The 12,698-nt window shown below is 48.4% G+C and overlaps 1 protein-coding gene across 9 annotated transcripts; it reads left to right on the top strand.

Moving 5' to 3' along the window:
- The first annotated feature begins 230 nt into the window (after positions 1–230).
- On the top strand, positions 231–12,680 carry usp53b (ubiquitin specific peptidase 53b). Of its 9 annotated transcripts, none has more exons than XM_029150608.2 (17): positions 231–546; positions 1,227–1,423; positions 1,519–1,679; positions 1,933–2,025; positions 2,110–2,244; positions 2,498–2,611; positions 2,720–2,802; positions 2,975–3,080; positions 3,816–3,962; positions 4,043–4,192; positions 4,267–4,435; positions 5,983–6,087; positions 6,189–6,843; positions 7,555–7,613; positions 8,851–8,929; positions 9,064–9,848; positions 10,010–12,680. In XM_029150608.2, the coding sequence occupies exons 2-17, from the start codon at positions 1,330–1,332 to the stop codon at positions 10,084–10,086; spliced, it is 3,012 nt and encodes a 1,003-aa protein (XP_029006441.1). In that variant the 5' UTR covers positions 231–546; positions 1,227–1,329; the 3' UTR covers positions 10,087–12,680. The 9 variants fall into 9 exon arrangements, with proteins under 9 accessions (XP_029006441.1, XP_029006405.1, XP_029006412.1 ...); XM_029150572.2 differs by having other exon boundaries at positions 1,876–2,025; XM_029150579.3 differs by having other exon boundaries at positions 404–546; positions 1,256–1,423; positions 1,876–2,025.
- The last annotated feature ends 18 nt before the right edge of the window (positions 12,681–12,698 follow it).

Genomic DNA, 12,698 nt, shown 5'->3' with positions numbered 1-12,698 from the left:
CGTTTCATAAAAGCAGGCAGGCGCTCGTCCGCACGCTGCTGCATGATTATGAAACCGGCGCAGTCATGTGATGTCTCCTCTCATCATCGTCATGACAAGTTGGAAGTCTGACCTTCCGCCAGCACAGTTCGCCGCGCGGGGGACGGGAGCTCGCTGCGCCGCGGCAGTGCGCTCGAGGCTACGCTAGGGGCGGAGTTTGACCTCCCGAGTCTCGCAACATCACTAATCCTCGTCGGACATTCTGGCACGAACCGTCGCCGGCCCCGCTCGCGCGAAACCGAGACCGAACGGAGCCGGAGTGACACCGTCCCGACCGGGTCTTAGCGGCATCAGACGGGGGCTCGGGCTGTCGCCTGTGCGATTATCGGAGGCGCGCAGCTGGGTTCGTGCGTCCGGGAGCGCCTCTGCAGCCATTTGTAGCCCGCGTTATTCGCAGGTTTCGGCCGGAGCTCCGCGGATTTGCGCGTTGACAGCTGGACCGCCCTGCGCCTCCATTGGGGGCGAGCGGCGCGGCGCGGCGCGGCGCGGCGCCCGCTTCCCTTTAAGGTGAGTGTGCGCACCGCACGTTCGGCCGACGCCTGGGCGCGAGTTGCGGCATATTTGCGCCGCCGTGGCCGTTTACAGCGGCAGGTGGAGCGCCGGCTGCGCGTCTCCGGCTCCGGGTGCGCGCTCGCCGGCCGATGCCTTTTTGCGTTGGTTTCGCACGGGGGTGATCGTAACATGCCGTTCCGTAGGCTGCGGGATTTATGACCCGCCTGTGAACCCCGCAGTAACATGTCGGAGCCTATGGGCCCGTGGAGGCGACGCACGGTGTCAGATGTTGGGTGCTGACTCCAAGCGTTCGCTCTAATTTTAGAACTATGTGTTTGTGCAATATGTAGGATAATTTTGTTGAGGGATTTTAATGTGTAGAGCAATTTAGTCACAGATAAACGCTGATAAGCTTTTGTGAATCTGAACTAAAATTCTCAACATCAGCTTAGATTTTATGGACAGGAACCTTTTTTTTTTTAAAAACATGAAGTTTTGGAAATAGTGACATTTGCTCTCATTGCGCCAAGACTTGTACAGTGGTTCTTAGTTTTACACCTGTTTAAATCAGATTCAGTGTCCATGACTAGTCTCACTATACTCTGATGAAAGTCAGGGTCCTTTTCAGACTCACTTCTAGTTTTCCAGGCGATTAAACCCTTCCAGTTCACCTTCCTGCTGTGTCTGCTGCTCAGATTTGCCCCTGTTGCCATTAAATGTCCAGCACCACATGGCTGCAGCCGCCCTGGGGCTGATCCCGACCATGCTTTCCACCAACCGCCCCGGGGGTGCGTGGGGATGAAATGGACGGAGCCGCGGGCCACAGCGACGCACCGCCTCCCGCCTCCCAGCATGTCCAGCTGCAGCAAGTCTCCTGCCAGCTCCGGAGAAGGTGAGCGGACCGGTCCGTCGCCACGCAGCATACACACACACACACGCGCGCGTGTGTGTGCGTGCGTGTCCCAAAACGTCCTCATCTTTCATCAGTTGCAGGCTCTAAATCAATGGCATTGGTGAAAATGTTCAAAAAATCAGGAGGAGCCCTAAAGAAATCCTACCAGCCTGGGAGCATGCTGTCTCTGGCGCTCACTAAAGGCCTGTTCAACGAGCCCGGGCAGAACAGCTGCTTCCTAAACAGTGCTGTTCAGGTGAGACCCATCTTCTACCAACTACAGCATCCTCCCTTCATTCAGATTATTCAGAGTCGCTGCTGCTCTATTAATGTAGGCCCCAAAACTAACACAGTAAACACTGCCCTGCTGGAATCACTTTCAAAATACAGTGAGTATTGTAATATATATATGGCTTAAATGACTCTGCTTAGCTCCCATTAAATGTGTGCAGAGCTGTTGTGAGAGGCATCGGCATCGTCCTACAGTCGGCTCCTCCTCTGTTCAACAGGTGCTCTGGCAGCTGGACATCTTCAGGAGAAGTCTGAGGCAGCTCTCGGGTCACTTCTGCCTCGGCGACGCCTGCATCTTCTGCGCTTTAAAGGTCTCCATTGCGTTTCACTGACCCAAAGTCAATATTCTCTCTATCCGGTCATTCCAGCGGTTCTGTTCCCTCTCTGTTTTCCAGAGTATATTCAGCCAGTTCCAGCAGAGCCGAGAGCGCGTGCTGCCCTCCGACAGCCTGCGCAACGCCTTGGCCGAAACCTTCAAGGACGAGCAGCGCTTTCAGCTGGGCCTGATGGACGACGCTGCTGAGTGCTTTGTACGGGGACACTGTGACCAGAACCAGACCTTTACACCTTAACTTTGTATTAAATGTTTGTGACATTAAGCTAAATATTGAATGTTCATGTCATCTTTTATAATTTAAGCATTTTGCTGCTTTGCATTGGAGCTGTAGAGGCTCTTCTGTATTGGGCCCTGTGTTGAGCACGGATCACATGCTGGAGGCTGCAGCCGTGGTTCTGACCCATCCATCTAAGGCTCATAGCTGAATTTCATCTGTTCTTTTTTAGGAGAACATCCTGGAGCGAATCCACCTGCACATAGTTTCAGACACCGCAACCAGTGCTTGTTCCTCCAAATCCTGCATCACTCATCAGAAGTTCGCCATGATGCTGTATGAGCAGGTATTACCGGTGTTTTCTTTTTATTTATGTTCCTTTTGGGGACTTGCTCACATGTTCAGACCGGCTCCGTGAATAATCTGTAACGTGATGTTGCTTTTCGTTTCGCAGTTTGTGTGTCGCTGTTGCGGCGCATCTTCTGACCCACACCCGTTCACAGAATTCGTACACTATGTCTCAACCACTGCTTTATGGTGAGTACCTCATAAAGTGGAAAATCGAAAATATATACAAACATCTGATCTAAGCGCTAACCCTGATCTACAAACAATTAAAATGGGCTTCATAGAGCACAAATTGTACAGTACATTTGACCTTTATTAAAAAAATTAAATAAAAAAAATCACGCGCTGCTTTCATGCACAGCCAACAGGTTGATCGCATGCTGGGGAAGAACGAGCGGCCGAGGGCCGACATGTTCGGAGAACTGCTACAGGCGGCCAACAACAGCGGCGACCTCCGGAGCTGCCCGGTGCGTGATCCCGCCTCCCCGCGCTGCCGCGGCGTCGTCGTCTCGGACCTCTGGGCGCCTGCTGGCGTTCCGCGAAGGCGTCCGACTGTTACGGGCGGCGGTGAATGAATAATTTAGCCGTCGAGCGACGCTGTAGAGCCGATGCGAACAGGATTCCCGCCGCCGCATGCAGAGTACACTGTGTGCTTTCCGCTGTGACACTGCACTTGAAGCAGCCGGAAGGAGACGGTGCCAGACTAGTGTTAGGATATAAATAGCAGTAAGGGCTTATCCACTGTTTTTCTCTCATCTGTATTTGCTACCGCTGTCTTCCACTCCAGCGTGCGTCGGCTGAATGCTCTGTTCCTTTAGACCTCATGAAATCAAATTCCAGCGTTGACCTAATCCTGCTATACTGTAGTCCTCATTATGACATAACAGACGCATAGCACTGTGATGTCCGACAGGCAGAGAGACGGGAGACGCTGTCGCCTTATTGCCATCACATTTCATAGTTTCTTATAGAAATACTAGTTTTCAACTTAAAAATCCTGGTTACTGTAAATCCACCTGTATTGAATATGCAGCAGATGAGCAGTCTGATTTTCTGGGTTTCTAGTTGTCTCCCAAAATGTCGAGTGCATTTGCTCAACGGTTCTGAGGAAGTTGTTGTATCGAATGGCGAAGCTTAAGTAGTTGTACGGTTTCTTGTGCATCCGCTGATCTTCTGCGCGTTTTCTGCCTCGCGCGCCACAGAGCGACTGTGGTCAGAGCATCAAGATCCGCCGCGTGCTCATGAACTGCCCTGAGATCGTGACCATAGGGTTCGTGTGGGACGCTGAGCAGTCGGACCTCACAGACGATGTCATCCGGGCCCTGGGCCCGCGCTTGAACCTGTGCGGGGTAAGAGGCCTTCACACCAGAACCTTTCCCGGGGTCCAGTTCCTGCCAGACGCTGTGACTTTCGCTCTGCTTCCTTTCAGCTTTTCAACCGCGTCACCGACGAGAACGCCAAGCGCAGCGAGCTGCACCTGGTGGGGATGATCTGCTTCTCAAGCAAACACTACTCGGCGTTCGCCTACCACACCAAATCGTCCAAATGGATGTTCTTCGACGACGCCACCGTGAAGGAGGTCAGGAGCTCCACCGTCTCCGCGTCTCCGCCCGCCGCTGTGCCGCGCACGCGCTCACGTCTCCTGTTCCGCAGATTGGATCCAAATGGAAGGACGTGGCCTCCAAATGCGTCAGGGGGCATTTCCAGCCGCTGCTGCTGTTTTACACCAACCCCGAGGGAAGCGCGGTGTCCAACGAGGACGCGCCGAGACAAACCACCATGTGTCCCCGGTACAAAGGCCACGTGAACGGGGACATGGCAGGTGAGACGCGTCACTTCCTGCAGTCACGTTATTTATTCATGAGAAGTCTGCCGTGGATCATCCCACAGCAGTCAATTGCCCGAGATAAATAAATCAGTCATCTCTAAGTATTGAAGGCTTCGGGCCACACGTGCACCAGCGTAACAACGACCGCAATCAATGGAAGAGTCGATGAATCAGCGTTCAGGGAAGGAATAGAGATCAGTCACTGTGGGTGTGAGTCATGAAAAAGAGCATGTGTCATAGTGGATTATCGTGCGTGTCCCATGATGAGTGCAGAAATTATAGTCAGACTTGAGTCCTGCCTGAAACAGAGAGAAACAGATCCATCGGACGCAATCACCTAAACAATGAAAATACAGCTGTTGCATATAGAAAATGCATATATTTTAATCATCATCCATGGCTCGTACTGTATCATTAAATCATATTAAAGGTGTAGCAGGCGGGGGGGGGCACTCTCCAAATGACTTTTGTGCTTTGCATTTGCAATGAGAGAGTGCTGCTAAAGCGCGGGCAGAAAGATTGTCCTGCCCCGTGTGCTGGCTTGATCTTGACATGGAGGATGATGCGGGCAGATTACCACCCACGCCTCCCTCCCTAATCCCTGCTCCTGTGGCCGAGCGCACTCATGCTGCCGCTCCACAGTTGTCACTCCTCCCCTGGACATGTCCCATGTTCGCCTCCATTCATTCATCAGTTATCTGGTGTTTTTGGGGCCATGGCGTCTTTCCACTGGGGATGGATTGCTTTGCTTTAGTGCGGAGGCCCCGCACGTTGACCGGCATGGGACAGGATCCTTGTTTTTATGGAAATAAGAGTAAGTAGTGCACGTTTGGTTTGTATTGAAGTATCGTCTGTTGAGTGCTTGTTGTGTGTATTAGTTACAGTGTAAGTACTTCATTGTTGTACTTCATCCAAGTAAAGTACCCTTTAAATGTCAGCATTAGGCTTCAAAAACTAATCAGAAAATTCCTTTCTTACACTCAGCAGTCGCACACATGCAAAAAAAAAAGCTTGATAGAACGTTATTTTGGACCTAATTCGCTATGAACAGTGAGGATTTGCCGCCACTGAGATGTTGAGATGTCAAAGAGCGGCCGTCGTTAGGTAAACGTGCTGATCAGGAGGCAGATGTTCGCCGTTGGGAGCAGCTCCGTTTCCCGTAGTGAGGCGCAGGAAATGTGTGATGTGATGATGTGATTTTATCGTGGCTCGCGATGCGCTGGCATCTGTTCCTCGCTGGGCGTCATTGGCCGACGCTTTCTCTGGGCCTCTTGTTTCTTTGGCAACAAATAGGATAAGAACGAGCGCTTGAGGTTCCGTAACGAGCCTCGGTCAGAAGGTCTAAAATGTTCGATGTCTGCAAGCGAAACGAGCTGAACCACATCTGGTGCAACGAAACGTTTAAACAGTGGCTCACAAGGTAGCTGCTCCCTGGTTGATGATGTCAGCAGGCGTCAAATGAAGTCATTACTACTACTAACAGAAAAAAACATCACGAGTTAAAAAAAAACACTGATTGCAATGTTTCACCCCCCCCCCAGTGAAACTTCCCCTCGGCAGCCCTAACAAACCAGACGAGGAGCGGCCCGGTGAAACAGCAAAGAAGAACAGAGGGCATCGGAGAATGGAGCCGTCACAACAAAAAGGTGCATCATCTCATCATTCGTTTGCAGTATTAGAATGATTATAATGAGAGAATTGTGTGTTTAATACAGTATTTCTACTGTACAATGCTCTGTCTGTTTAGAGATGGCGCATGCGAGGTCCTCATCTCCTCCGGACGCTGGACTGAGGCCTTCTCCAGACCACAAAGTAAAAAGCTATCAGCGCTGCGAGAAGCCGTCGGCTCATTCAAGCAGAGGAGCTCAGGAGCCGTGGGGCCCACACGGCCGGAAGAACAACGCTTCCCCGAGTCGCCGCGATCACGACGGCGCTCAGGACCAGTGGGAGAAACCCGCGGGCGACGGCGGGAGCCGCGGGAAGTCCAGGTCCACCTGGAGACCCGTCCGGGAGGCGCTGAACGTGGACACCGTGCTGAGCGAGCTGGAGCAACGGCGCCAGCAGCAGCTGGAGCCGCCGCACCGCAGCAAAGAGCAGAGCCGGGCCCGGGACGAGCGCCGGCAGAAGTGCCTGATGACCATTTACGAGGACGAGCAGCGGCACGAGACCGAGAGCCACAGCTCCGTGGAGTCGGAGAGCAGAGGCTGCCTGCACAGGAGCGGGCGGCTGAAGAGCGGGCCCAAGACGCTGCTGCGGAGCGACACCTGGACCATTCAGAGGACCGAGTCGGGCTACGAGAGCAGCGACCGGCTCAGCAGTGGCTCCACCAACCCCGACTCGCCGGGGGTGGACAGCTTCGCTCTTAAAGATCAGAGGTCAACAGCCGACGCACAGTCGCAAAGGTAAAGAGAAACGCCTGTCCGCTTTCACGCTAGGGCTAACTTTGGTTTCAGGATTAAGAAGCCAACTTGGATGAGTAGTAACAATTAGGGTGTAAAGTAAAGGTTAAACAGCTGTAGTCCGTCCTCCATGTTCCTAAATACTTAATATGTTAATTACCCGTCTGAAAAACGGATTAATTACATCAGCTTCTTATATTTAGTTCATTCTTGCAGGTTTACACCACTTTGCTATTTTGAGATCTCATTATCATTCAGTACATTTTCCTTGGAAACAAGGGTAAAGCCTGGACACGGTACTCGTTGCCATGACATTGCTTATTAGTCAAATAACACGTACTATATATAATACAGATGCATTAATAGAACAGCTAAAGTTGCATCACTGAAAGAACCCTGTTATACTGTAACTACTGTATGTGCTAATATTGTGTAGTACAGTAGAACCCAAAAGTAATACTAGAATGTAGTTTGCATCATCTAAAGGTGCATTTAAACAACAAAAATGAATTATCTCATCATATAATCAGCCAATGATGAACAGCAGAGGTGTTTAAGTAATTAGGTTTACTTTTGTTTTCTCAGCTGTAATTATTACTTACTAATTACTATTCATATGTTTCAGTCTGTGGTTATGTTGCCTAATGATATCAATTAGTAATTTACAGAGCAACAAAAAAAAAAACATGCTAATAATAGTCGTTTGTTCTTTAGTCAGCTGCACCAAAGGGGAGACGATGCAGCAAGTGTAATATCCTCACCTTCGTATAATGGTAAGTCTTTAGTACGCTTGTTTTAGTTCTTAGAGTGGATCATGATTTATACAGTGTACATTAACTATAGTGTCATTAATCAAATAATCTGAGGCAAACATAAAATGAAAAAAGATTAAAATCATAATAGTGTTGCTGGTGACGGCCGAGAGCATATCACATCTAATCCGGTCAATTCCATGAAAAGATTTACGGGGAAAATATCATTTGGGCCGAGAAAAGATGCCAAGAGAAATAACAGGACCCACCATTATTATCTTATTACTATCTACCATTATTTTCATTCATGGACTGGTACTGTACTTTACTTCCTCGCGTCCTTGTGTTTCCATCTTGCGGCTGATCTGACACAGATACTGACAGTGTTGGAGTGAGGGAGGTTGATTAATGTTCAGATTGATTACTGAGTTTGGATTGACTTATTTAACCTCTTCACCCAGACAGCCTCGCATTAATCTGACGGTAATCCCACCGATCGCACAGCTGGACGCAGCTGCTGGCATTGTCATGAATATCTATGGGCCTCACGCTGTATCTCCACTCGATGCCTTATTGACACTGCGTACATGTGTGGAGCCAGTGTTTCCAACCGGCAGATAAGGCTTTTATCCGTGCGCGGTCCTCTCCAGGGCAACAGCGAAGAGAAAAATAACTCATCTATTTTTAAGGGGGAGGAATCCGGCACGGCACTGCCTCGCAGAGTGAAACCACTGACTGCTTTCTCCAGCTGTGAGAACAGTCTGCAGAGATTAACACTCTACTGCTGCCACCTTGTGTCCCCGTAACATGGGAGCGTCTCAGGCTGGAGTTTTTTTTTACCGCGTAATTAGGGAGCAGGATTAAGGCAAAGAGAATAAAGAATAAAGGTTGGACTCAAATTTTAATCCCAGAAATCATAAAAGTTATGACATATTACGTAAATACTGTATGCGCTTATGCAAAACTCAGGATTAATTCTCACAATTCTGAGAAATTCAGAGAGTACCTGTTTTTTTTCCGTTTTCTGTCGTGAAAATCTTTTGTTTAATAATAGTAAAAAATTAAGAAATGAGAAAAATCATTAATCATTACTTCCATTAATTACAGTATGCAAATAATCAAAAGTAATAAGAGAATAATTTTCAAAACAGCAGACCAGATTTAATAATGATTCCCATATAGTTTTGCCTTTCTGATTTAATTTCTTTTGCTTTTACCATGTTTAGATTTTCTATCTTCTTTCTTTTATAACCTTTAGGTAAACAACAACCCAAATCTCAGGGAAAGAACCATGACCAATGTTCACATTCACATCTAAAGTGCAGTCCAAGTTTGAGGTACTATAATTTATTATAAATTAGCACCTATTAAAGTTGTTCATTTACTGCTAGGATGCATCACTTTATATTTAAGTCGTTATAAATCTGAATCATCCCTTCAATCGATATGTGATGCTTGTCTTTTTCCGTAGACGTAAATCTAAGTACACTTCTAGCACCTCCAGGAAAGCAGCGTCTTCAGACAGGGACTCCACCGGTTCAGACAACAGACAGAGCGATGGGCACGGTGGGGACAGCGCCGTCCCGAGGCTCCTCGCCAAAACCAGCAGCTCCGAGTGGAACAGCTCAGACGACCTGGCTCTGTCTGAGTCCGAGGACAGAGACAGCGGCAGCAGCAGAGCCGTCGCCTCCGAGTCCCCGTGTCCCCACGTGACGCTGCCGCACCACCCGCCCGGCGGCGCCGGCGCGGAGCCCCGACGCCCGCCGGGCACGGGGCCGCCCCACCCCCGCCCCGCCCCGCGGGCCCCCGACGCGGGCCACGCCGCGTTCCGGCCCAGGACGCTCCAGGAGCCCTTCGCGTCCAGCCCCCGCGCTTCGCCGGCGTCGCACGCCAGCCCCCAGAGGCCCCCGGGCACGGCGGGCCTCAGGACGTTCTCCGACGCCAGCTCCAAGTCGGGTTCGGACCCGGAGCGGAGCACGCCGTCGTCGTGCGAGAGCGAGGAGCGGCCGAGCGGAGGCCGAGCGGAGCAGGCGGCGGCGGCGGCGGCGGCGGCGCAGGAGGTCTCCCTCACCACCTACTTCAGCGTGGACACCTGTATGACGGAAACCTACCGTCTCAAGTACCACAACCAGAGGCCGCTGGTCCTCTCGGCCTCGGCGCCACGAACGGTGGCCGCAAGTGAGCGCAGAGACACCAGCCACACACTCCCCACCGACACACACTCACAAGATGTGCCAAAAGCCAGACCTGAAACAAGTAAGCCCCTCCCAGCACTGCTGGCCAGTGTAACCAGCAACACTGCACCATCACACGACTGACCCACACACCACAAGCTTGGCTCTGCCAATGTCAGCAATGTGTGTACAGGGTGCTGTAGTAACGTCCACTAAACTTAACACGGTTTTTTTTCTTCACAGGCCATAATAGCAATAAGCCCACTGCAAAATGGAAACCGGTGACATCCAAAGGACTTGATGAACATGGTTTTTTATGAGTGTTATTGGTAAGTTTTGTTTACATGGACGAACGGTGGTCAGAGGAGTTTTAACTGGATGCCAAAGAGTTTACGGAACGGAAACATGCTCCGAGGGCCGTCACGTCCAAACGGAGTGGAATTTATTTATGCAAGCTTGGCACATTAGTAAAACCTATTTATATACACTGTTCTGTATTGTTTGAAATGCTATCAACCACCACACATTCTGTCTTCCATCGTCCAGCAGCTGCTGGGAGGAGGTCTCGCTTTAAACAAAGTCTGGACTGTTTCAGTTTGCACAAAAGGTCATTAGTTTTATTATAATTGCTCTTTTCTCATCTTGTTATTGTAAATTGCTTATTCTCTTACTTGTACAGCTGTTTTGCAGCGGTACTGCAAAATAACATCTATTCAATGTAAAGCACGAGAGATTATGTTGGTCTGTACAGCAAATACACAGATGAAGGAGAAGAACTGAGGGCGGAAGCACGTTGGCCTGAGGTCAGAATAAGATGATGTGATCCTAAATATTAAACCTACTGGGCTGAGGTTGACTATTAAAATGTAAGCGAATGCCTGGGCAGCTTACTGACTTTGCACTTTGAGGGCATTGTAACATTTACACATTTTATTCATCAGGTTTCTTCTTTTCATTCATGGGTTTGTACATGTGTGATCGGCTTCCTGATGAACCGTTTCATGGGGCAGCCTTCAGGTTATTCACCAGGTCACTGTACACAGTCACGTCACCTTGTGTGTTCCACCTTTGTGCTGGCTCCATCTGATGTCATATCGTATTATTTAAGTCTTCCTCCCTCAGTGGGCAGATTTAAACAGGTCTGTGATCACAGGTACAGGTAAATATGCCATTGTAATTAATATGCCTGTCGTCTCTTATCGTTTACCGTCGAACACAAAAATCTCGTTATTAAGAGGAATATTGTGAAATGTGCATGTGGCCTTTACAGTCTCACCCACTGTGTGTTCAGCATACGCATGGGCATGAAAAAGAGCATGGCAGCAGTCTGTGCACGTGAACCTGGAGTCTGTTGTCTGGAGAGTTTAAAAACCGCGATGCAGACGAGACACTGGAAAACTACTAAGACTATGCAGCCTCTAAACGTTTACTTCAAAGCAGATTTGGGCATTTGAACGCTTTTGATTCTGTGTGTGTGACATTCCTGAGAACACAAATTCTGCCTAATTGTCAAATACTGTCACCTGTTGTACTCACTATATTGCCAAGTACTTCCTGATCCCCACGTACACATACATGCACTCGGATTCCTTCACCCAGTTGCATTGTTGTGAACCTGTAGTAACCTTTGTCCAGGTGTTTCTCAACTATTTTTATCTAATCTAGATCCTTTCTATCGCTATCTCGCTGCACATATTGCATCACTGAATACGCTGTTTGTGTGTGTTGTGTTAAAGACACCAAAGAATTGTGATTGATTTTATGTTGCACTGTTGTAGATTTTACTTTTTGACACTGTTTGAACTGAAGACAAAGAATACGATGTAAATGAGCTATTAATAATTTATGATATGAGAATTTTACTATTTTTTTATTGTGCTGCAGTTACTATAAAGCACACATTATTTACTATAATTGTATAATATCAGATATTCACTAGATAATAATGCTAAAACCATAAAAAACTATTGGACCAGATAAAGCTGAGCTGTAGTAATCGAGCCAGATTATATTTATGTCACCTCTCCAGTGTGTTGTCTGTTATGCAACAAATGGGTTTGTCACATATTTACATTTCTTCTGTTTCTTTCCCGTATGTGTAAAAACGGGACTTGTTACGTTTTACTTTATATTCTGAACTCTGTGTTTTCGGTTGTATCTAGTGCCTTGACATTTTCAGTGCGATGTCTTTGTATGTGAAGCCAGACTCGTGTAACGAGGGATGTGATTGGGAGGCGCCAAGGCTGTCGTGCAAAACCTTTGAATATGCAATGCTAATGTAACATATCTGATCCCACTGTACTGTACGTGTCCATGGGGGCGGCCGAGGGCGCGGTCCATACCAGGTCCAGGTCTCCTCAAAGCCCGTAAAGACTTGGAAGCTGCAGCCAGCGAACCTAAACATTAGCAACTTTAGTTTGACTTTTTAAAATATCAGCCACACAAAATGTGAAAATCTGTTTGTAATCTCTCGCGTAACCATTTTGGTGCATCCATGTTTAAAGGAGCCTTATTTGTAATAACTGCCGATTTTGCTCATATGGAAGCTGATCCTGCTGATTTGTTTCCCTCTTGGACCCTCGATGTGCAGCTAAAGGCTTTCTACCTGTACACTATAATGATCTCACCACCTCATCACGGTTGGCATTGCATTGATCCAAGTATTTTCAGCCTTTCCGCATGCTGTCGCTGATTTCCCCTGATAAGTTGCTGGCTGATGCTCTGATGTGCAGGGCCCATATGCTGACATGCTGAATTGAGCGGTTGGTGCTTCAGTGAATACTTCATGAATAGTGTAAGTACAGATCAATATAAAGAAATAAGTCAAATCTGTCTACACTTTATATTTTTGTAGATAATATATTTATTTTTATTCATTGTTGAATAAAGTTTAAACTATTGTATCACTAGAAAATGAGTGATTTTCATTTAT

The sequence above is a fragment of the Betta splendens genome, chromosome 1, assembly GCF_900634795.4.
Source record: "Betta splendens chromosome 1, fBetSpl5.4, whole genome shotgun sequence".
Classification (NCBI taxonomy): Eukaryota; Metazoa; Chordata; class Actinopteri; order Anabantiformes; family Osphronemidae; genus Betta; species Betta splendens.
The sequence above is the reverse complement of the archived record's forward strand: the minus strand, read 5'-3'. Positions and strand labels throughout refer to the sequence as shown.